We start from the raw sequence: 22,581 nt of genomic DNA on the forward strand, positions 1-22,581 counted from the left end.
ACGGGGTCGGCAATATCCAGAGTGTAGGGGGCTGGGGGGACAAAAGGGAATCACTTCCAAAGATGGGAGTGGTGATGATATAGGATCTTTGTCCCGAACGACAGCGCCCAAGCTGAAACGGGTCAACCCCAAGTCACTCACACGCTTACGCATACACATTCACGCAGAGTCAGTCAGACAGACAGACAGACAGACAACATTCACCCGCGGGAAATGTCCATCACAAGCCGCAGCCTTACGGGGTGGCCCTGTTCTCGTCTGTCCGGTGTACGATAGGCGCGGCTCCTCGAGCAATGTCTGCACTCCGAACCGTCAACGGGCAGCTGTTTGGGACCATGATCCCCTACCCTACTCTGGGAGCGGCATCTCCGTTTTATTTTCAAGCGACGATAGGAATCCGAAACTACGGCACACAATCTAGCCAATCCGATAGAATAGACCTGTAACCAAGCAACCAATCCAGAATTGTACCGCACGAAACAGTATCCTATAGCAACAAGACCTTACAATTTTTACTTATCAGGAAAAGCTAACAATGCATTTTTAAAGAACGTCACAGTCACCACCTTCGGCTTCCGGTTTGGTCGCATTCCGCAGACGTTCCATATCGACATCGCTCAAGACAAAATCAAATATATCACGATTGCTCCGAATGTGATCCGCATTGTTACTTTTGGGGACGACGGGACCAATGTACAAAGGACGCTCTTCCAGAGCTTGTTGGACAATAAAACGCAAAGCCACTTGCGCGCCCGTCACAGGCCGCGTTTCGTTGCTACCGTGTTGGTAGCGGGCCGCAATCTCCGTCACCAAGTCTCCACTAATGAGAGAATCGGACGGTTCGTATTGACAAGGGCCGCAGAGGGGAGAAAAGCTCATGCACGTAATGTTCTCGGTTCGGCACGTTTCCAGTACGGCATCCACGTCGCCCGATCCAACGTGGTATTCAATCTGGTTGAGACTCGGTCGAACCGTCGCAATCTCCAGCACATCTTGTAAATGCTGTGAACAGTAGTGAGATACTCCAATGAAACGAGCCTTGCCGCTGTAATAGATTTCTTCCATTGCTCTCCACTGCGTTTGACGCTGCGCTCGTCCCGTTTTGGTCTGTTGCCAATCCGACGGAAAATGCACCATCAAATGGTCCACGTAACCCAGATTTAGCTCGAACATGTTTTGGTGATGCGCACCCAAGGTTTCCTCGTAGGAAAGTCCGCCCGGAATCTTGGTCAAGACGAATAAATCGCTTCGTCGGCCCACGTAACAGTCTCGAATGGCGCGACCCACACCTTTTTGGTTGCCGTAGCCTAAGGCGGTATCGACCAGGGTTATTCCCTCACCAAAAGCCTTGCACAAGGATTGAAAGGCGACGGTGTCGTTGTATTGCCAGGTACCGGCACCCACTAGCGGAATGTGGACGGGCAAGCCGTGTACGTCGACGCCGATGGGTTGGCGCGGAATTTCCGGATGTTCGTACCAATCGGTAGTCCGTGCACCCGTGGGGACACGTAGGGCGTTGGCGTCTGCGGGCAGGATCCATGCCCATACGAGTGCCGCGATCGTCAATCCACGCCGAATGTGTGTGGCATCAAAGGGCATGGTAGGCATTGTCCAGATGTTTCGGTCGACCCCGAACGAAATGGGAAATGGTGGAAACAGGAGGGACAAGAGACACGTTTCTCGGGATCCAAGATTTTGCATACCGATGAGGGGTAGGGCTATCCCGATTTATTTTGATTGTGACTCTGACTGTGTCTGTGAATCTCCCGCTCAAAGACAAAGAATTCGTTTGTGATCCAAAAACGCTTCGTCGTACTTGATGACAACGGTTTTGAGTAGTATTCTGTTTGCGAATTCTTTGGATATCAATGTCTGTATAAGTGCGAAAAGTGAAAACCTTTTTCCGAAAGGATAGTCTTGTCTTCTAAAACCAGACAGAAAGCAGACTTTCTCAACACGACTACATTTATTGCCCAAAGTTTGGGCATCAATTCGTACTACAACCTCTTCGTCTCAAAGCCGTCAAATTGGCTACACAAGCTGACGTGAAGCTGGCTGCCGTTTTGCGATAGCACACGGAGCTTTTTCTTCACGTGAGAGCGCTCAGCGACAAAGATATTGTGCATGTTCAAACCTCCGAACACGACCGGCAAGGCAGTTACCGAGAGAAAAGCATCTCAAATTGACGACCTACTCTACTCGAATCGAGAGTAACAATAAAGCTTCCAATCCAATACTGCGGAAGGTTAACAACTCGCAGTGTTTTTCTTTCTCTTTCAGCAATACACGGCTAATTCATTGCAGTAGACTGCGTTCCAGAGTATGAACGAAGACAGTACCGAAGACCCGGATGATGGCAGTGTGGCGCTCTGTGCATCATGCGATCGTTGCCGCTCGCGAAAGACCAAGTGTGACGGCCAGCGCCCCTGTGGAAACTGCTTGGCCAAGTACATGAAGAAGAATAAACTCAGTAGGTAAGTGGCAGCGAGGTTGCTAACGACGGTGACCGTAGAAACATCTGTGGTGGTATCTGACGAGACCGAAGTGGTTTTGACCAAAAAGTGAAAAGGCGAAAAGCGCCGAAACAACGGGGAGGTTTTATAGATATTTGAATCTCGTGAAACTATCAAGGGGAAAAATCGATGGTCGTACGATATACGGTTGTAGTGCCGGGCTTGGGGTGGTACGATTGTGTAATACTCATAGTCCGTCGAATACATCGGAACATCAATCGGGTTGGGCTCCTTTCATTGATTGGCAGTGCGACGGATTCTAGCTCTACCCATGCATCGCTTTGCCATCTTACACCTATCCTTCTTTTGTACATCAAACAGCGCGGATGGAATCGATTTTACCGAGTGTGAGTGTGTCTATTCACCCGCTAAGCGTCGTGGCCCTATTCCGGGTCGTACCGCTGGCCAAGCTCGGAAGGCCACCGAGCTGCAACATCACCAACAGCAGCAGCCGAATGATTGGCCTCAAAATTATCACAACAACCCTTCGACTGGGGTGAACTTGAACGGGACAGGATTGGACGCCCAAATGACTGCTGCTTTATTTTCCGGCCAAACCGAACAGGCGTCGTTGCAGCAAAAACTGAACTTTTTGCAGTCACTGCAAAATCAAGACGAAGATCATCTCATGATGCAACAGCAGCAGCAGCAGCATCAGATGGACGAGCCTGCCAATCGACGAGTGAAACGTGAAGATGCTGGACAGAATACCAGCACGAACGGGATTCCTCGCACTATCACCACCCACACGCACCTTTTGGAACGCTCCAATCCAGATGGAGCCCGTCTTCGTGCGTACTACCAGCTATCGATCGACGAACTCTATCGTTTGCCTCCGATACCGACGGACGAAGAATACTGTGCCCGCCTTAACGTTCCGGGGATGACGCCTCAAATGATCCCAGGTCCACATCTGGCCGCCCTGAGTGCCGCACGCTTTGCTGAGATCGCGCTCGGCGCACTTGTTCACAACGAAGTGTCGTTAGCGATGGAATTGTGTAATGCAGTTGTTCACTGCTTGCGGGAATCCGTACAGGAACCCGTGCAGACACCAGTGATGTTCGAAGTTGCCAAGGCGTACTTTTTGCTCGGCGTTTTCCGTGCCTGTCGCGGAGACATGGAACGGTATTTCAAATATCGCCGGGTCTGTATGACGTATTTGGCGAAGCTGGAGGTAAGTGACAGTACATTTCACTTCCAAAGATATTATATAATGTGCTCACGGGGTATATGTATGATTTACTCCCTGCACAAAGAACGATGATAAAACGGCGGTGCTCCTTGCCGCAGTGGCCTACTTGGACTCTTGGGCGTACATGACTTATAACGCCGACGACAAATTGGTGCCGGCCGTTGATGATCAGCTTCCACGCGTGATCGTCTATTAGTCGCAGTCCGTACGCTACTCAGACTGAGCTCAAGTATGATGTCAAGTTGGATGCTGGTGCCATTGCTAGCGATCCCAAGAATCAAAACTGGATTCAAGGTGCTCCGCCGGTGTACCTGAATAATGAGGCCCCGTTGCATGCACGGGCTTTGGATGCTTTGGCTTGTGCCGTTCGCACTTGTTGCGATCAAGCCAACAGCCGTTTCGCTCTTATTAGCAAGGAGGCTAATATCGAAGGTCTGGACACGATTCCTTCCGAATCCATTTCTTCTGCAACGTACAATGCAGTTCTATCGCACGAGAATGAGCTCTGCAGTCGCAATATTGTTCTTTCAGCGTACACTCTGATGCAACAGCACGAATCTACTGACAGTTCTCGACACAAAAACGAGGGACAGCACATGGTCATTTCTGCGATGGACGCGTTTCTGGAAAATAGTGACGAAGATGGCAATGGTGGATTCACCGACAGTCAGATTCAGAGTTTGCTTTCTGTTTGTAACACTGCGATTGAGAATCCGTTCCTCTTGCACCATGCTGGTCCAACATATCACATGGTGTCCAACGCGGCCGTACTATTGTGTCATTTATTAAACGGCCTTCATATGGCCAAGATGAACGGTCAAGATTTCGGTCGGATGGAACAGTCCATGTTTGAAGAAGTCTTTGACGCTTTTATATCGATTCGCAAACTCTTGACGATTCATCGACGTAAACTACCGGTCAAACTGCGTTGCCATGCTATTCCGAGACCAAGCATGGACGGTTTAAAGGAAGGGCAGCCGTTAATTGATTTGGGGGAAACAATTCTTTGTGCGTGCCGTGGATGCCAGGGTTTTGTCCTTATGGCTTGCAGTCCCTGTGTAGCGGCGGAGCGTGCCCAGGCGGCGCAACATGATTTGTCAGTCGAAGCGGCGAAGGAAGCCGAAGCGATTGAAATGGGCGAGCTCGACAACGAATTGGACAACTTGGGAGCGGAATTTGATATGGACGACGATATGTTGTTGGGAATGATTAGCAATCTCATTTCAAGTTGAAAGGAAGGGAACGAATCCTTCGTGTTTTGTACGAGCGTGAGCGGTCTTGATTGCGAGAACCCACACACAACAACATATAATGTTTACACATTTTCATTTCCAAAAAAGAAAACCGAGCAACGACGAGTTAGCATACTAGTACGGTAACAAATAACAGTAACAAGTCTAAAGTTGGTGTCATTGGGTCTTGCTAGAGAATAGTAGACTATGCCTATTTGTGAGTAAAGGCAATTTCTGTGAAGTCTGAAGCCGAGGATGCGTGGTCATTCAACGATGTGTCATTGTCGCCATCACTGGAAATTCATATATGTAATTACAGTTAGCGAGAACCGTTTGATGAAAGTTGGAAGCTGCTGGGTTGACATGGCCTTTAGACTGACGGATCCAGTTTGTCGGGCGCACCACCGAGCAGGGCCTGACTCGCGCTGGCTTCCACATCATCCTCGAGAACATCTGCTTTGTTGGAATCCGTCTTTTCCGTCAATCCGTGCATTTCGCGGCGCTTCATGAGGATAATCTGCAACACCGCAGCGGTTCCCAGCATGGTGGCGTTCAACAAAAAGCTCGTCGTGGGGGTTAAATCGGTCAAGAGGGAGAACAGGACGATAAAGTTGAGTGGGATACGGTAGAGATTGTAAATGGCGGCCCGCTTGGACTCCGGCACGATGACGCCCTTGAGGGTTCCGTAAATCGGCCAGTACATGCCGACGGTGACTTCAAAGACGTTCATGAGCAAAAACTTGACGGTATTGGAATAGGACAGGGCGATTCCGGCCATGGCGGCGGAGGCCGTGGCAAACACAATGACGGCGAGACGCTCGCCCCGCATTTTTTCAATCTGTATAGAGAACAAGCTCGAGCCGGCCATGCAGGAGACCATAAAGGTTGAAAAGATGAGTCCAAAGGGCAAGGCTTCATCGGATCCTTCCGTTAAGGCTGGTGTCCACATAAAGACAAAGATGTACATGCTACCTTCAAAGAGCGAAGAAATAATGCCACAGAGCAAGACATCTTGCGAGCGAATGGTGGTGGTAAAGGCGGTCTGGAGACCATCGTACCAGTGGGCTTGGCCACGACTGCTATCGTTGGATCCGTCCGTATCTCCGTAGTTTTCTTCCCACAGAGACAGTGCAGCTATGCCGCATCCCAGCAAGGCCACGAGCGCAATATCGAACGGATTCAGGTAGCCACCCATGTACACTTGTCCGCCGGTTTGGATAGCGGTCATGGGCACGGCGCTGGCGGCCTTATTGGCGACGAGTCCCGCCGTAATGGCAACGACGGAATTTCCGTAGGCGGCCCAGGAAAAAGATTTGCCTAACCAGGCCTTAAGGCCGGCATCGTTGTGGGCCCGAATCAACCAGGCTTCAAAGACGGAAAAGAGCAAACTGGTGGAGACACCACCCAACAAACGACCCAGGAGGAGCACGTTAAAGTTTTTAAAGTCTGTATTCCCACAGCAATGGAGGTAACGTGAGTATCTATGGACGAGCATGGAGTGTGTGACCATCACAATGCACGTGCGTGCATACTACGTACGTTTGGTTAGACAGGAGCAGGCGTAGACGACGGCAAAGAGAACGGCAAAGGTCCTGCGTCCGCCCCAATCGGCCATGCCGCCCACGAACGATCCAAAGACCATGGAGGATCCAAAGCCGGCCACAAAGAGGACGGCAATATCGTGCTGTGAGTAGCCATAATCGGAGTAAAGGGCGTAGACGTACGGTCCCTGCAACCAGTCGCTGAGCGTGGCGAGCAGGTACACCAGCAGATACTTGCGCACGAGGCGTTGCCACGCTTGACGTTGCTCTTCGTTGACGGCGGGAGTCGGACTGTTGCTATTAGAGTCCGAGGTAGAGGACTCGATCATTTTCTTCTTGTTGTAGTTCTTGTATCGCTCCGAAGATAGCACCGTGACGAGCACGTTCACGGCGAGGATACCGGAGAATATGAGAGGAAAGTTGGGCATCTTGTTGGAAATAAAATGTCGGAAAAATCCGTCTCTCGAGGAGTCCTCTTGCCGTTCGAGGGTAATTAAGTGTAAGGCTTGCGTTGCTGGCAAGAGGAATGTGTCAAACTCTTCGGTAATCTATTTGTACTAAGAGGCATGCAACAGAACACAATCGTCAGAGAACGGATACGAGCAGGTGGAAAATAGATATGGGGGGAACGCTTTGGTGTGGTGTTACCCAAACAAACATTCTGTCAACGCCGTAGGCTGGTTGTCGCGCGAGCGAACGCTCGACACCAAAAGGGGGATTGACCGGGGGGACATTTGGCTACTACTACTAGCTCTCTACTAGAGTTAGAGAAACACACGGCAAGCGTGAATCGATGCGATCCATCAATCTAACTGCAAATAACGTATCGATCGGAAACGGACCGTGACTGTGCCAATGCACGCATGCCACGCAGGCAATCCTTTAAGTATGTGAACGGTCCGAGTCGATTGCGTAGAGTGATTGGAGTGATTTGAAAATGACCGTGGACCAGCGAATGGATGCCCAATCGAACATAAATGTCACGGTTCGGCAGAATGGCAAATTCTTCCGGATCCAAATAAATCCGGGTTTTTGACACAAACGTAGAGCCCAGCGACCCGGGGGACCGCAACGTTCCCAATGCCCGCTCACGACGGACTCGTGGGAGCTCATGGAACTAACAGTAACAGTGACAATAACAACTGAAAGTAGGGGAAACTGTGTAGTCAGTCGTGTGGTTACACGATGTACACACATACTTACATAGAGTTGCGTGTACAAACAAACATACCGTTCAAACAATGCGTGGAAAAAATGTACACGACAAGCGCGTGTTCCCAAACCCAACGGACCCGCGGCGTGGCGGTGACGAACGGTAGAAAAGGCAGCCTTGGGACGAATAACGCGATATCCCATCCTCCGTGGCTCTCGAGGGACAGAATTTACGCGCCGCACAATTTTCTCTAGTAATCCCCGTCTCTCCCTCTATCCTTTTTCTCCAGCACGTATATCATGAGTTTCATTGACAAGATGAAAAAGGCCGGCAAGAGCGTCGTGGACGCCGGTGCCAAGACCATGCTCAAGGTCCGTCCGAGACAATGTGTGTGTGTGTGCGCGTCCGTATTGGAACGGCTCGCGGCTACTCCAGGTCTCCATAACGGTCACGGATTGCTTCGATCCGATTCTGTTTCTCCTTCTACTTGCTTCGCGTTCGGAGTGTTTGTTCGCTTCAATGTAGAGTTGCACGCGGTACACCGTATTCGCACCTCCCAACGTCCCAATGATTCTGTACCATTTGTCGTTATGGACATTATACACTGACTCGTCGCTTATTTTCTTGTTGTGGGTGGGGGGCAACTACAAAAACATAATAACAGACGGATATTGCCTTTTTGAATCGTGAGATCAAGTCTCGCAAACAGGCCTTTGGCATTGACATCTACGATCTCATGGAACGTTTGGAAACGGAAGACTCCCTGACCGTGGCGGACAAGGAAAGCCAAATCCGTGCGTCCTTTGACGCCGCCCGTAAGGACATTGCCGTCATTCAGGCCAAGAAGGAATGCAAATCGGAAGAAGTGACGGTTCTGGAGGCCGAAACGGACGCTGCTAACGCCAGCCAAGCCATTCCTCCCTCCAGTGGAACCGTCGTGACCAACCAGCATCCCTCGGAAATGTAACGCGCGGCAACGATTCATCACTGGAGAAGTGGTGTACGCACCACCGACAGGCACACACACACACAGTCTCCCACCTTTCCGTACACTCAAAGAAGGTATCGAGTGGGAGAAGGTAGTCACACATATCGTACCGTATTAGTTTTTCGTTTTATTGTTTCGTCAAAAGAGTCAAAGCCTCCACGAGGCGGAGAACGAATTCAAATACATTAGCGTAGATAGACTTTGTACGCGTACTACCATTGGGCTTTATAGAGGTATTTCTAGTTGTTATCCCTCTTCCATTGTTTCTTCTTCCTCCTCGGCATCCGATTCTTCCTGTTCCAGTTGGGTTTGCGCCCATTCTTTGGCTTGTTGGATCATTTCCAATGGCGCTCCCACATGACGAAAGTCGTTCTCTTTCGTCAGCCAAGATACCTCCAGTTCGAGCGGTTTGGAACTTTCCTTATTCTCTTGGTGCAACAAAATCAAGATTTTACAGATTTCCTGCACCGCCTGGGTGGCCGACAGCTTGGTCTTGTGCAGATTCAGCTTTTCCAATTCCGTCTTGGCGGCTTGTTTGCCTTTACCCACGGCTACCCCAAAGTACGCATGCGAATTTCCACTGGGTTCGACGAGATGCAAACAGGCTGCCTTTTCTTCTTCGTCGTAACTGGCGAGGACGGCGGCGGCTCCAAAAGGCCGGAGGGCCCCGTGGAGTGTAAAGTAGTGCACGTAGGATCCCAGTCGCGCGGCCAAGGTATCCGGGGGAATCGAGGTACCGTACTGTGCCTTCCAATCCGAGGCTTCGTCCATGGCACGGGACACGAGGACACGTGCGTCGGGTAGAAAACCGGTGGAAGCGACTCCAGCGCGTTCGTGCACGTGGTGAATGCGTTTGTACGAACCCGTGGTGGGGACCACCATTTTGTGTAGAATGGGCTTGGATACACCGAGGACAACCGCACCGTCTTGACAGGCAATCCCAATGACGGTACCGGCTTGTTCGACGGCTTTCGTGGCGTATTCCACTTGGAAGAGACGACCGTCCGGAGAAAACGTCGATGACGAAAGATCGTAGCCCGATCCTGAACTCGCCATGATGATGATGATGAATCACGCAACGGCGGCCTGCGGAGGAAGAAAACGAGACTGCGGGAAGAAGGCGACGAGGTACGAGCAGCGCCCAATGAGAATCTGTTGGATAGAATAATTGAGCGCTGGGTATACAACAATCGTTACGGTTCCGGAATGGTCGGACACCATGGCCGTAGTCGGGGGAATACACACCGTGCCCGTAGTACGGTACCGTGGTCGAAGCATGCGGGACGATTCGAGCCGAAGCTCGTGGAACCCCAGAACAATCAGGGGAGGGTTCAAGGTCAGTGTTGCATGTGCTACGGAAGGACGCACAAACGGAATCTCCATACACCCCTCCCCTATTACACGTCGTGTCCGTATCGATCTACGGAGCGATCGCAGACCGGGACGCGAACGAAAGCGGCACCGACCATGAGGATTGCCCGAGGGGCCGGGGCAATTAGTCGGACACCACTTCCATTTACACCAATTGTACGAACGATTACCGGACCTTCCGTAGAAGTAAGGTATCCCAAGCACAAGAGAAGTGACAGTGAGCTCTTTGTTGTGTGGGCAAGGAATATACAACAGTCGGTTTCGTTTGGCTGGCGTACTCCCCAACCGCCACACCCGCACAATGCCCCTCCCCGACTCAATCACCAATCTAGGTGGCCCCACAATGGTGACCTCAACACCTTCCGGTACCACGACAGCTTTACCTCCATCCACAGAAGACTCAATGCACAGCTCTTCCCCGACGCCTTTCCCTGGCAACCGTCCGGGGGGGCGCGGGCCGAAGCGATCACAGGGGGCAACGTCGACTCGTACGCCACGACGACCCACGGAGGCCACCACAACCCTGCATCAAACTTCCGGGATCCCGTACGGTCACGTGCCGGCGTATTTGCCAGGGAGTGCCAGCCTCGTGGAAGAACTAGATCAACGCGTTCTGATTGTCCTGCGGGACGGTAAGCACGTAGTTGGGGTACGTTGGATAGAGGGTCAGAGGAGAAGCGTTTCGTGGTCCAGTGTGACGTGTGTATGTGTGTGTGTGTGTGTATTTGCGCATGCGATTTGCACCACCCCTGGGTGACTGCAGATGCATGTCTCGTTGACATCTTCTCTCACATTTGAAACGTTGGGATTGCACCCTTTCCTATTTCCCTCATTATTGTTCACAGACGTTGGTGAGTTATGATCAATTTTCCAATCTCATTCTACACGAAACCGTCGAACGTCGCATGAAGCGTTGTCGTGAAACATCCACCGGTATCGTCACCTACTATGCCGATGTACCTTTGGGGTTGTACGTGGTGCGGGGCGATTCTATCGTCCTCTGTGGACCTCTCGTGGACGAAGACGACATCCCGGCCATCAACGCGTACGCGGGAAGAGGGGGGCCAGGAAATCACCACTCCATGCAAAAGGTGACCTTGGAAGAACTGGCGGAAAAAACGGCCGATTCAGCCGTCCAATTGGAATGGGATTTTGATACTGATTTGATTGCGTAGTCGTCCAGATACACCTTGTCTAAGAATTCAACCTCAAATACTTAACTATTTGACCGTGAAAGCACTTGACTGTGTTATTTGTCCACGGAAGTGGGCGTCTCATCGTATATACGACGAAAAACAATTGACCGTGAATCATTGTACGCAACGACTACCTAGTGTTTATTTATCCGGATCATGCCTGTGAGGTAGTCCTAAGAAACGTTCAAGAGTGCTTATAGTCCGAGGCGAACCCGAAGCTATGGTCAAAAAGATCCCATTCATTTTTCTATGCACAAGTATCGATGTTGCTGGGTAGTTAGTAGCAACAATCCACTATTTGGCTTGGTCCGTTCCTTCCTCCACTTCGGCTGCAACTTTTTTCTCAACGGGCAAGCATCCCTGCTCCGCACAGAATCCCGCAAAGGCTTCCATCAGTGCTGGTGCCAGCGGAACATCCAGTTGCATATCCGGCAAGACGTCCTTCAGTCGGGACAAGCCTTTCTTGACCTGGTATTCCGAGACAATCGCGTTCTTCACCAAAAAAGCCAACAAGGCCGCCATGGCGTCCAAATTGGCGTGATCTTGTTCTTCCTTCTTGCCGTCCAGTTCCATGGCGGCAAAAGCACCCCGTTTCACGAGTTCGTGATGGAAATGTGGGGCGTGCAACTCCTTGACACACCGTGCAGCCTCGTCCAACTCACGTGAGTGGAGGTACTCTTGTAGAAGCTGGTCCATTTCAATCTTCAGCTCTTCCACCGGGCGGCCGTCGCCAGGACCCCACACGCGTTCGAGACGAGCCGTGCAGTGTTCGCGACTCAGTAAAGCGACCGCCTTGGCAATCACCATGTCGCCTACGCGAACATTGTTCTGCTCCGACAAATACGCGGGCGGTAACACTTCGTCCACGACGGCACGCGCCAGAAACGAAGCTACCATTGTCTGTAGAGCATGACAACAGAAATGAGATCTCGCCGCACGCACAATTTTTTTTAAAATCGACGTTACTCACCTCCGCTTCCGGTACGTCTGTGCTGAGATCATCGACCGAGTCCAAAAGCAAGTTGAACCCGGCCTCCATGTGTTCCATGGAGAGAGGAGTTGGATGTAGGCACGTCAAGAGGCGACTCGTCAGTTCCCGTTCCCTTGAGCTATTGTCCATGGCCAAGCTAATGGCCTTTTTGACAATCTCGTGATGGAACTCTTGACATCCAAGCTCTTCCAAGGTTCGAATCACTTCATCCGCATCGCACGAGTCAAAATATTCCTTCAGAGCCTCGGCGACCTGCACTTTGAATTCCTGATTCGTTAGCATGGGGCCGTATACCGATTTTGACGTCTGAGGATCGTACCCCCGATGATCCGATCCGTCGACGTGACTACTCAGAATGTATCGATTCAAATCTTCCGCTGCGTTGTATAAGGGGTCCTTTTCATCGATTGGGACGTCCTCCACGTATGTCGGGTCCATGGCATCTTTCCACTGACCCTTTCCGTGCCCGCCTTGCTTTTTATGAGTCGAGTTGTAGTTACCCGAGTCTATGTCGGCCGTCTTTTTGCGGATAATGTTGCGCTTGGCAGTCCCTTCCTTGCCGACTTTGGTGTCGTGTGCGGATTCGGCCTCGGTTCTGGTGATTCCGCTGGCAACAGCCGCCGAATGCTTGGCTGCTTTGACCTTTGCTTCATTCGAGATGGCTCGCACCCCTTCGCCGGTCGGATTATGGAGTTTACCCTAATAAGCAAATAGAAAACATGAAATGAGCCCTCGCTATTTTCAAGCAACATCGTGAACATCAAGGGTTGGTGCGGACAGACGACCTGACCCTAATCCAATAAATTGGCTCCAGCTGGAACGAAAAGATACGTTTATCATTCGCATTCCGAATTACACGGTAAATTTCTAAATGGAATTCTCCGTCTCTGTCGATCGGACGATCTTTGAAGCAACCCCCCACTCACCATGGTACTGACCGTCACTTCTGGACGCTTGGCGAAGTCAACCATATTGTATGAGTGCGCTGAAGAACAATCAAGAAGTAGATTAAAATGTCGACAAGAAACTGTGGTCTTTTCGGTGTCGATCTCTTTCTTCGCTTCGTAAGTCGTCGAAGCGAGTTTTTGTGAATGGTGATTCTGTAAAGAAACAGTGAGCGATGTCGTGACACGAGCCCTGATGAGTGTCAAAAATAGCCTCCACGTAGATCTGGTAGTATCTTTCTGTAGAAAACGTTCGAGAACCGTTATTCGGAGTTCCAAGACAGCAAAACGGCAGAAACGATGACCTTGGTACATCAATTAATGTCCCTTGCATTCATGTAAGATGCACTCATCCGAGGAATACAGAAAACGCCTATACAGCGGGATTACAAATGAGACTCGGGCCTTGAAGCAGGTACCAAAATATGCATTACTACTTCAGTTAGAGGCGCAAATCAGCGTGCTTGAGAAGCTAGTTTGTACAGAGAAAGTTTCTAGATAACACATTGACGACTGTCTAGCTAGGGTAGATAGGTAAGCACTTAATCATCTAAGCGGTGGCAGCTTACACTGTAAGCTTTCAATGGCATTGCACTCTAGGACATGGATCCGTCCTCCAACTCGTTCCACTTGCCCTTGCCGCCACCGCCGCCGTGATTCTTCTTTTCCTTTTGGTGCGGATCTAGATCGCCCTTTCTTTGAATGTTGCGCTTGGCCGATCCTTCCTCGCCAACCTTGGTGTCAGGGATGGCAGAATTGCCTTTGTGGTGCTTCTCTCTGTGGTGAGCCATCGGAAGATAAAAGAGAGGTTAGCCAGCGGAATGGAATATTCAGCTTTAATTCGAGGCGACTTCCGAGAGGCCACACAAGATGATAAATAACATGCACCATGTTCCGGTTATGAAAAACGATACGAATAATCAGCCGGTGGTGCGCTTTGAACATCATCCTTGTCGAGTAAGCACGACGCCGGTCGTGCAGACACTGATTCGGCTGACACCTTTATGTCGATAGACCACTTCGCAGCATCTTTTGACACTCCGTCTTTTATAATGATGATTTTTCAACGCAGGTTGACTCGCAGATGGACTTACTCCTTTGGGTGTACCATGTTGTGGCTATAACAGCTCGTTGGAATTATTTTGGTAAATGTGATTGTTTGTGAGCCCCCATCACTGGAAAGCAGCGACGATCCTCGGATCAGCCCTATCGTGTATTGATTGCTTCGGGAAGCGAACCCGAGACTTTCAAGACAGTGGCAACGATTCGCCACACTACTGTAGTCGAATGAGTCGGCCACAGAGGCACGTCTGCCAAAGAGCACATGGATCTATGTGCGATACGCAAAATGAGCGTCCGCCACTCTAGGGCCCCCCCTCTCCATTTGGGTATCTCATAATACCGAATGATTTTCGTCTTCAAACCGTTCTCGCGAGGGGCAACCCATACGATGAGCCTACGCGAGAAACACGGCTCCGGCCTTTTTCAACCGGTCTCATCGCGCCAATGGCGTCTCTAACTACTGGTTCCTTCAACGGACATTGGGAGTGAAGGAATCGCCAATGGGTCGTTGCTCAGAATGTGAGACTCTAAAGTGTTTCCCTGCCAAATCCCATTCTAGATTAATACGGTGTCGAACGCCAACCAACTCCACAAGGTGGGTTTGATCATGGCAACAAGTTTTCGATTGCGTTAACACTGTGCGTCTTACTATTTGTTTATTTTTCTGCGCAGAGAGATCGCTGCTTGCTCAATACAGTACAAGCACAAACAGGTTCTGTCTTCCATTGACCATGCAGTCTCCAAACGGCAATAATTGCTCAATCAATCCGGCGACCCCGGTACGATCGACTTCCAGCACGGCCCCTCCTAGCAAACGCCGCTCCGTCCGCCGTCCCAACGACGATCTCGAGCTCATGCTTCAGCACGAAAACTTTCCTCATCTCTTGAATTTGGCACACAAAATCAAGACCGCGCATGTTCGAATTCAAAGCGTGACCACCGGCTTTGAGCCTTCCCAAGCGCTAGCCAAATATAGTTTGGCCCCATCGGAAGTCATGGAAGCCGTTACACGACTACAGAATCAATTCGTCTCCAGCGAAACCTCGCGTGAGACGATTCGGCCTGGAGTTTATCCCATGACTGATATTCTCGTCATGGATTCCATAGAAACCTTGCAGCGTGAGTGGGAGCACTGCCAGAAATGGCTGGAAGCGTCGGAAAGTACTCGCCTTGACAAGGATCCCACTGCCGAGCCTGCTGTATCTGAGCCTCCGACCCTTCCAAAGAAACGAAAAGCTTCTGGCGCCAACAGCGGTAGCAAAAAGGAAGCTATTGCGGTGAAGTACTCCAAATGGCAGACAGATATTCTCATGAACTGGATGATCCAACACGTCGATGAACCCTTTCCGAAACAAGGCGAGATTCATCAGTTGATGGACATGACCGGGCTCACGCAATCACAGGTCATCAACTGGACAACAAATGTTCGCAAGCGCAACCGCAAGGCCACATGCCAAAACGGAAAGAAGCCCCACCACTTTATCGACTTTGTATTCCTGGCACACGATCGCGAACGAAGAGCACGCAAGGCGTCTTCCATTGCGACGGCCCACCCATTAATGACTGGTTTGGACTCTTTTCAGAATGCCCCCAGGGAGAACATATTGGCGGTCCCGCCATCACCGAGTGCATGCGCTGTTCCTACCCGGCAAGCGGCCAGTTCGTACTCGTACCCTTCTCCTCCTTCCTATCCACAGCCAACGTACAATCATACAAGTCTAAGCTACTTTGCCAACCAAACGCCAGATTTCAAGTGCGTGCACACGGTGCCGTTTTCACCAGGTACAATGGCATCTTCACCTCCGCGTTGCGCGGAAGACTCGGCAATTCAGGAACATAGCCAGACACTCATGCAAGAAGAAATGTGGGAGATACACGATGATTTTGATCCTGTACCAATGGAAGAAGAATCAGACGAATTCATAATGGAAGAATTTGCCAAATCTTGGTTGTTTGAAAACCCGATGGACGTGAACGATCCGGACTCCTTGACAGTGCAGCAAGCTCCCTGCAGCACAATGCCTCGTCTGAACGACCTGGGTTTGCTGCCCAGTGTTACTGAGGACAGTCACGAAAAATTACACCGTAACCGAACAGCTAGTTTTGATCTCGGAGAACTGGAGGACGAAGACATTGACGCCTGGGCCGCCGACATGGGACTGACGATTGAAATTCAGTAGCCGCGCGGGTCTATCATGTGAGGGTCACATGATGGAACTAGGTTGTACATTCGAAACGCGACATAAATCTTTAGCTTAAACAACGTAAATGAAACCAAAGTATTTAGTCATGATTTTCCTTTCAAGTTTCATGCTAGTTTAGTTTCCCGAAAACGCATTTTTGATGCTGTCGAAGACGCCTTTTGTTTCCTTGGGTTCAATCACTTTGATTTCACTCGACTGCTCTTCCGAAAGTCCATCGTAGGATAGCTTGTACCCAAATTCGAAGTCTTCTCGGGACTTCCGTAATTGGGGATAGGAACGGGCCACACTTTCTTTGAGCTTTCCTTGGTCCCTGTACAAACTTCCGGCGATACCGCCGTCAATTTGCCGTTTGCTCACACCGGCCAACAAACCACCATCAGCATAGCTCTTGGCTAGAGCAGCTGATCGCTCGTCACCCTTGAACGATCCACAGGGGTACCACATCTTTTGAATCACAAGAACGCAACAGGTAAGTAAAGGCCATATAAACAAGAAAAAGTCTCTCGAAAAAAATAGAGCCACCTTCGGCTACAAATCACGTACATTGGCTTTCTTCGTGCGGACAAAGAGATTAAACACCGGCAAACCATCCTGTCCCGGTTTTTGGGCGGCGATCATTTCTTCGCGCATGGCCATCATTTCTTTTTGCTTTTTGTACTGCGAACGCATCTGTGGTGGCAGATTATCCTTGCCCTTTTTCATTGTCAAGGATGGCGTTGCGGTCGTTAAGCCACGACCAGTGACTAAGACGCTACCACCAAACGAAGACACCGCGCTGGAAGTCGTCCACGCGGAGGCAGTGGCGAACAGGCCCAAGAGAACCAAGAAACGCATCCTGCCTAGGATAAGTAAAGATCAGATTTCTGGACGGAACAAAACGAAACGACGGAGGAACAGAGATGTCGTGGCCTCTGGTGGAATAGCTGGAACGAATGTTTGTGAAACACTCGAGCTGCGTCGTTTATAGGATTGAACTTTCTCCGTCAATGTGTTTCAGTCGCCTCTGACTCTATAGGGCAAACAGAGCAGGCTCCAGCGCGTTACCAGATGAGGCCTCGTGCCTACGTCGCTTCGTGAATTGTCGTGGCGCGGGAGGCGTACATGCCATTCGTGAGAACACGTGACTGACGTCAGCCTCGCTGAGTACTCGTTTGTATGTCCGAAAGACTTGATGACTACACGATCAAAAACGATTTGCGATTTGATCCTTACAAAGCGAAATTCTGAAAGCAGTCGTTTTGGATTTATTCTGACATGACATCATCCCAGAAGAAAGATGGCACCATGGCATTCACAGTCAGTTGTTTGCGATGCTTAGCTAGGCCAGACTAAAGGCACAGGAGACCAACAGGCTGAAAAGTGCCTAACGATTGTTCTAGAAAGGCTGTTGTGCAGATGAGGCTGTGGCTGTCCTTTTTCGAAGCAGAAATGGAGGATCGCGAGGACGTGCAAACATCATTCCCGGTTCGTTCTTTGTATGACGATGAAGACAGATTCAGACCTGGCTACCATCCAAATGTTGTGTAAGAGCCCAACATCCTTTTATATCATTAGATAATCCAAATAGTGAATGTGCGCCAGTGTTATAGATGATTGAGCGAAAGTTTTCGCCTCTGATTAGATGAGGTTAAAAGAGGGGATAATGATTCATTGTAGGTATCAAAGGTACGCGGTCATCAAAGATTTTGGTCTTTATATTATGGATCGTTAGGTCTATAGATCTCTTGTGAACAAATGTACTTAAACACAGATGGAGGCCTCATGAGGGATAATCTTTCAGGTGGGGCAAACAAACGTGCGTTCATCACGATTGCATGGAATCATGCAGGTTTGACGTATGGTAGGCAATTTCTATGAAACCTTCTCAAAAGAAAGAACGCTTGGACTTGTTATTCGTCATTCGGCGCTGTACTTGAGCATGGTGGAGCTGGCCACGGTCACGAGCTGCCATGGCAGCTGTTGCCTCACCCGAATGCATACCCTGAAACGCGATCGCTTGGCTCTGCTTATTGGAGTTTTTTCGCTGCAAGGCAACCTTCACCTCTTCGTAGCTTTCACATTGGTAAGGCAAGGGACTTGCAGGGCATACCTTTTCGAGCATGTCGAAGCAAGCCTTTTGCGAAAATGGGCTGCTGGGAGGGGTCTGATTTGATTCACTCATATCGTCTTCTGCAATAAAGAAACGAGTGCAACTGTCAGAGCGATTGGTACTCGTGAATATATCCTTAATATCAAACTCAGGTTTGCGCAAAGCAGTATGTCATTTTTGAGCTACTGCTCTCAGAAACTTACGAAGTAGATCAGGCTCGTTCTCTTTTGTGAGTCTCCTGGCCAAATTGAAAGCGTATTCGTGTTTGTCACTCATGGTTGGTTTTGTGCAAACCGGTGTGCAATGCGGGGCTAAAAAAAGGAGAACTTCCGAGTTATGGTTTTGGATGTGTGTACGATGGACTGGTGAGGATAGGAGATTGTCAAATGGAATTGGTACAAATTCTACAGGAGCGAATAGTTTACTGCTAAATCCTGGCGTCAAAGTTGGGAGAGAACTTGTTGCCTTCCGATATTAGTAATAGCTCGTCAAATAACATCTGGGAAGTGTGTCAAAGTTTGTTCCTATTCAAGGTGACAGTGACGTATTTGATTGAATGTCGATGCCCGCATGTTGCTACGTACATTGCTACGACTCCTCAAACCCTTGAGTAGCAAGTTTTCAATCAGAAGAATTCGGTTTTTGTTGACACGGGCTTCTATGGATCATAAAATGAGCATAAATCATTCCGAACGGCTTTGTCTGAACCACTGACTGATTGCCGCACCATCAACAATGCCAAAATTTGTCTTGACTGTGAATCCGATAATCTGAATTGGTCGTCAAATCTAGGCGTCAAGTGTCTGTCGGAAGGCTCGCTCTTTGTTGGCCTTACTTTATTGGCGCAAGAGCGTTGCGACTCAGCAAATTTTGGCGCATTAACGGTAAGTCTGTTCATAAAACGTTAGTATCCTTACACTAGATATCTACATTAGAAATCTCCGCAGCTTCAGTTACAATGACACCATTGCCATCTTCAGCTTTGAGAGTGTCAAGGCGCCGTCGTGCTGCTATGAGACGAGGATTCTCTGCCTTTACTGGCGTGGGATGATGATCAGCTAATTCGATTGATGATCGCTCTGTGAATGACTTCTCAGCTTCAATAAGGGGTTCCGTCCTTGTCAAGTTTGTGCGGATCGGCAAGGTACGAGTATCACGCTCGCCTGCTTCAAGCTTCTCGGCTGTTAATTGCAGCAGCTTTCGAGCGAAGCGATTGCTAGTTTGCACGACACCACCCCTCCGGACCCAAACTTTTCGCACCAGAATAGAGGAGAATTGTAGTGCCTCTTCTCGAGAAAGCTTAGAAAGATCAAAAGCCGGGTTGTCGGACTTTTGAATCTGCTTTTGCGCCAAAGCGATGAGTTTCTGAGTTGTCTCTACAGTGCGTTCGTCAAGCTCGTTCATCCGCACGAGAGGACTAGTTCGGAAAAGGCCAAAAGGGTCGACGATTGTACCAAGCACAGTACGGCCAGAAGGTAGATAACCAGAGCGCTCCCGGATTTGTGTCCAGATAGATCGACTGCTAGCTGTGATGATCTTTGCTAGTTGCTCCAACAAGATTTCTTGCAAAGGGGTCTCTTCTTCTGTCAACACCAAATCGAGCACCTCGTCCGCGACATCTTCCAGTATTTCTGTATTGGACATGTTCTGCTTCCCCAAAAGAGAACCAGAAGCTGAGGTTGTGTATTCACCAAAGCCTTCTACGAGCTGTTCCACACGACGATAATCTACAATGCGATCTGCATTTGATTTCGCTGGTCCAAAAATAAATGTCGAAAGTGCCGGCCCCATCTTTTCTTTGTCTGTCAAAAGCCTTTTGGATACGTAAGGAACGCATTCGTTGATGATAGAGTAGTTCGGCTCGTTGCTTAATCCGATGCCTTCCAATACAGAAAAACTCTTAGCAATGTACGCGAAGTAGGGCGGGATCTGGAAGAGGTTTCCTTTCTTGGACGTCAAATCCTGTAGCTGGTTGACAACATCATTCACATTGATCGCTGCTGCGCCACCACCCTTGGTCCAGGCTCCGTAAATGTCCGCCAGGACGTCAACAACACCGCTGTCGTCGATCAAATGTGCCTTGTCGGACGGAATAAATCCCAGTAGCAGCAAGTCACGAGGAATCTCCCCATAATCTGCCGACGTCAAATGCGCCATGTGTTCAATCAAAGTCAACTGCAAGTCTTTGTCGATAGCTGTTACCATGCCCCAATCCAAAACACTGCAATGAAGGATAAAGTTAGTGAGAGACCTGCTCGCAATGAGTGCATGCAAACGACGAAAAGACCAGCCACGTACCATAGTTTTCCGTCCGGAGTGCGCAAGAGATTGCCTGGGTGCGGATCACAATGGAGTAGTCCTAGCTCTAGCAACATGGTTAAATACGTGTTCATGGCAATGCTGCACAATACCGTCACGTCTCCCTTTTCGCTCTTGTCCAGTCGTTCCCCGTCAATCCATTCCGTCACGAGGATGGATCCGGTTGTAAAATCTTCCACGATAGCGGGGGCCAGCACCACATCTCTCAGAGGCGTCTGACGAATGCGTTCCGAGAAAAACGCACCGTTGCGAGCTTCTTGAATGTAATCCAATTCGTCAACAAACCCCGCGCCCCAGGCGTCCACTGTTCCTACTGTATCGGAGTTCAAATTAAACAGTCTCTTCAGAACGGGCGCTGCTTCGCGCAGCAAGTGCATATCCAACGCAATTTGTTCATTTATGTTGGGTCGCTGTACTTTGATAGCTACATCCAGTCCTGTCGATTTCAGTGTGGCCTTGTACACTTGACCAAGCGAAGCGGCGGCAATAGGTTGCGACGTTAACTCTCCAACAATCACGTCAGATACGGGACGTTGCCATTCCACTTCCAAAATTTGTTTGGCAATAGCTGTGTCAAAGGCCGGCACCTGGTCCTGCAAGGATGCCAGGCCGCGGACGTACGCCGGAGAGAGTAGATCGGTACGAATCGATAAAGACTGGCCGACTTTGATGAAGGTTGGTCCAAGGCGTGAGAGTAGAACCGCCAGTTGCTCACCGCGTTGAAATTCATTTTGTACCAGCTTGTTCCTATACGGTAGCAAAATTATCGTTCCGTATGAGTTTGACACAATTGTCCAAGGGAAAAAGAAACATTCGAATACAGGATCGATAACGGCTCCACACACAAACACATAAACAGAAAGGACGGCACTCAATCACAACAACGATGCGTAATTCACTTACTGCATTTTGTCCTGGAGTAGCGCAGCAGCGAATTGCAGACTTTGCACTAGAATCGAAAAACTCCGGGCAATCACCAGCGGCAATCGTTGGTCAAAGTAGGCCCGGGAGGCCACGGGGTCGTAGCGTCCACTGGGATACGGCTTCAATGGTGGAGGTGGTAAGGTCATGGCTAGCAACTTGGACACAATCGTGTAGGACACCAAGGCAGATACGATCAATTGGGTTGTTGGATCTTGCACTAACGGTGCTAAAAAAGCTGTAACTTTCTGAAGAACGGGTTCTAATTGGGGAATCTGTTGGAGCACGGTGCTCTGGAACTTTATGGAAACGAGATGAATCTGTGAGGCCGCATCGGACTCCAGTTGTCCCAGCTGACGTTGGATTGAGACAACAGACTCAATCAAAGGCCCCTGTACATCCTTTCCAACCGGCGAATGCAAGTTCTTCCAATCGGGGAGCGAAGAATCCAACTTCTGCGCAAGATTCTGTAAGATCCGGTCGATTCCATCGAGTTGGGGTGGTTCTGGAATGGGCGGTGGTGGAGGTGGTGGTGGCGGCATTACCACTTGTGAAACTGGTGGAGTATAGCGTGCATGCAGGTGGGATGATGATGCCGATGATGACGAAGCATGATTGAAGGGCGGAACGAATGATACTGTGGGAATAGGCGACTGGAGAACGGAACAAAGCCACAGCCAAGGGAGAACGTAGGTTGGTATTCGTCTCATGTCACGTACGGTAGAGCAAAACTATCGATTGAGAAGCTACAAGGATTTGTGAACTGTTTCGGTGCAAAGGTTGATCGAATTATGGCTATTATTTACATTAAAGTTACATTAGGTAGGACTTTCTACCCGGTTGCTTCGCGTTGCAACAGGCCGAG

At 49.8% G+C, this 22,581-nt stretch overlaps 10 protein-coding genes across 10 annotated transcripts; 4 read left to right on the forward strand and 6 right to left on the reverse strand.

Moving 5' to 3' along the window:
• Positions 1-579: 579 nt before the first annotated feature.
• On the reverse strand, positions 580-1,624 carry PHATRDRAFT_30823 (predicted protein; the record flags this gene model as incomplete). The annotated part of the gene is made up of 1 exon (XM_002184889.1): positions 580-1,624. A coding segment is annotated over exon 1 (1,029 nt), but the record flags the coding sequence as incomplete, so codon positions are not given.
• Positions 1,625-2,191: 567 nt separating this feature from the next.
• On the forward strand, positions 2,192-4,941 carry PHATRDRAFT_50045 (predicted protein). The gene is made up of 4 exons (XM_002184807.1): positions 2,192-2,474; positions 2,835-3,687; positions 3,770-3,825; positions 3,908-4,941. The coding sequence occupies exons 1-4, from the start codon at positions 2,323-2,325 to the stop codon at positions 4,935-4,937; spliced, it is 2,091 nt and encodes a 696-aa protein (XP_002184843.1). The 5' UTR covers positions 2,192-2,322; the 3' UTR covers positions 4,938-4,941.
• Positions 4,942-5,424: 483 nt separating this feature from the next.
• PHATRDRAFT_16421 (predicted protein) lies at positions 5,425-6,711 on the reverse strand (the record flags this gene model as incomplete). The annotated part of the gene is made up of 2 exons (XM_002184890.1): positions 5,425-6,383; positions 6,477-6,711. Coding segments are annotated over 2 exons (1,194 nt in total), but the record flags the coding sequence as incomplete, so codon positions are not given.
• A 1,171-nt stretch (positions 6,712-7,882) lies between these two features.
• On the forward strand, positions 7,883-8,759 carry PHATRDRAFT_50047 (predicted protein). The gene is made up of 2 exons (XM_002184808.1): positions 7,883-8,002; positions 8,296-8,759. Exons 1-2 carry the CDS (start codon positions 7,931-7,933, stop codon positions 8,596-8,598), a joined length of 375 nt encoding a protein of 124 aa, XP_002184844.1. The 5' UTR covers positions 7,883-7,930; the 3' UTR covers positions 8,599-8,759.
• A 142-nt stretch (positions 8,760-8,901) lies between these two features.
• PHATRDRAFT_5685 (predicted protein) lies at positions 8,902-9,675 on the reverse strand (the record flags this gene model as incomplete). The annotated part of the gene is made up of 1 exon (XM_002184891.1): positions 8,902-9,675. A coding segment is annotated over one exon (774 nt), but the record flags the coding sequence as incomplete, so codon positions are not given.
• Positions 9,676-10,151: 476 nt separating this feature from the next.
• Positions 10,152-11,228, forward strand: PHATRDRAFT_50048 (predicted protein). Its single transcript, XM_002184809.1, has 2 exons — positions 10,152-10,639; positions 10,836-11,228. Exons 1-2 carry the CDS (start codon positions 10,292-10,294, stop codon positions 11,163-11,165), a joined length of 678 nt encoding a protein of 225 aa, XP_002184845.1. The 5' UTR covers positions 10,152-10,291; the 3' UTR covers positions 11,166-11,228.
• Positions 11,229-11,297: 69 nt separating this feature from the next.
• Positions 11,298-13,269, reverse strand: PHATRDRAFT_50049 (predicted protein). The gene is made up of 3 exons (XM_002184892.1): positions 13,104-13,269; positions 12,157-12,876; positions 11,298-12,086 (listed from the first exon to the last, which is right to left on the reverse strand). Exons 1-3 carry the CDS (start codon positions 13,146-13,148, stop codon positions 11,481-11,483), a joined length of 1,371 nt encoding a protein of 456 aa, XP_002184928.1. The 5' UTR covers positions 13,149-13,269; the 3' UTR covers positions 11,298-11,480.
• A 1,645-nt stretch (positions 13,270-14,914) lies between these two features.
• Positions 14,915-16,459, forward strand: PHATRDRAFT_50050 (homeobox protein; the record flags this gene model as incomplete). The annotated part of the gene is made up of 1 exon (XM_002184810.1): positions 14,915-16,459. The coding sequence occupies one exon, from the start codon at positions 14,915-14,917 to the stop codon at positions 16,361-16,363; it is 1,449 nt and encodes a 482-aa protein (XP_002184846.1). The 3' UTR covers positions 16,364-16,459.
• On the reverse strand, positions 16,415-17,384 carry PHATRDRAFT_50051 (predicted protein). The gene is made up of 2 exons (XM_002184893.1): positions 16,931-17,384; positions 16,415-16,831 (listed from the first exon to the last, which is right to left on the reverse strand). Exons 1-2 carry the CDS (start codon positions 17,219-17,221, stop codon positions 16,502-16,504), a joined length of 621 nt encoding a protein of 206 aa, XP_002184929.1. The 5' UTR covers positions 17,222-17,384; the 3' UTR covers positions 16,415-16,501.
• Positions 17,385-18,969: 1,585 nt separating this feature from the next.
• On the reverse strand, positions 18,970-22,487 carry PHATRDRAFT_50052 (predicted protein). Its single transcript, XM_002184894.1, has 3 exons — positions 21,699-22,487; positions 20,775-21,542; positions 18,970-20,697 (listed from the first exon to the last, which is right to left on the reverse strand). Exons 1-3 carry the CDS (start codon positions 22,424-22,426, stop codon positions 19,395-19,397), a joined length of 2,799 nt encoding a protein of 932 aa, XP_002184930.1. The 5' UTR covers positions 22,427-22,487; the 3' UTR covers positions 18,970-19,394.
• Positions 22,488-22,581: the final 94 nt, after the last annotated feature.

The sequence above is a fragment of the Phaeodactylum tricornutum genome, chromosome 26 (genome assembly GCF_000150955.2).
Source record: "Phaeodactylum tricornutum CCAP 1055/1 chromosome 26, whole genome shotgun sequence".
Lineage (NCBI taxonomy): Eukaryota > Bacillariophyta > Bacillariophyceae > Surirellales > Neidiaceae > Phaeodactylum > Phaeodactylum tricornutum.

Bases quoted from the DNA above. Each gene is read 5' to 3' on its own strand.
- PHATRDRAFT_50045 (XM_002184807.1), top strand. From the start codon at position 2,323: ATGAACGAAGACAGTACCGAAGACCCGGATGATGGCAGTGTGGCGCTC. The intron at 2,475-2,834 runs GTAAGTGGCAGC...TACATCAAACAG, and splicing joins AAGAAGAATAAACTCAGTAG to CGCGGATGGAATCGATTTTA. The intron at 3,688-3,769 runs GTAAGTGACAGT...CCCTGCACAAAG, and splicing joins CGTATTTGGCGAAGCTGGAG to AACGATGATAAAACGGCGGT.
- PHATRDRAFT_50047 (XM_002184808.1), top strand. From the start codon at position 7,931: ATGAGTTTCATTGACAAGATGAAAAAGGCCGGCAAGAGCGTCGTGGAC. The intron at 8,003-8,295 runs GTCCGTCCGAGA...ACATAATAACAG, and splicing joins GTGCCAAGACCATGCTCAAG to ACGGATATTGCCTTTTTGAA.
- PHATRDRAFT_50048 (XM_002184809.1), top strand. From the start codon at position 10,292: ATGCCCCTCCCCGACTCAATCACCAATCTAGGTGGCCCCACAATGGTG. The intron at 10,640-10,835 runs GTACGTTGGATA...TATTGTTCACAG, and splicing joins ACGGTAAGCACGTAGTTGGG to ACGTTGGTGAGTTATGATCA.
- PHATRDRAFT_50049 (XM_002184892.1), bottom strand. From the start codon at position 13,148: ATGGTTGACTTCGCCAAGCGTCCAGAAGTGACGGTCAGTACCATG. The intron at 12,877-13,103 runs GTGAGTGGGGGG...TTTGCTTATTAG, and splicing joins AAGTGACGGTCAGTACCATG to GGTAAACTCCATAATCCGAC. The intron at 12,087-12,156 runs GTGAGTAACGTC...CATGCTCTACAG, and splicing joins CAGACGTACCGGAAGCGGAG to ACAATGGTAGCTTCGTTTCT.
- PHATRDRAFT_50051 (XM_002184893.1), bottom strand. From the start codon at position 17,221: ATGCGTTTCTTGGTTCTCTTGGGCCTGTTCGCCACTGCCTCCGCGTGG. The intron at 16,832-16,930 runs GTACGTGATTTG...GTGATTCAAAAG, and splicing joins TCCGCACGAAGAAAGCCAAT to ATGTGGTACCCCTGTGGATC.
- PHATRDRAFT_50052 (XM_002184894.1), bottom strand. From the start codon at position 22,426: ATGAGACGAATACCAACCTACGTTCTCCCTTGGCTGTGGCTTTGTTCC. The intron at 21,543-21,698 runs GTAAGTGAATTA...GCTACCGTATAG, and splicing joins CTACTCCAGGACAAAATGCA to GAACAAGCTGGTACAAAATG. The intron at 20,698-20,774 runs GTACGTGGCTGG...CCTTCATTGCAG, and splicing joins ACTCCGGACGGAAAACTATG to TGTTTTGGATTGGGGCATGG.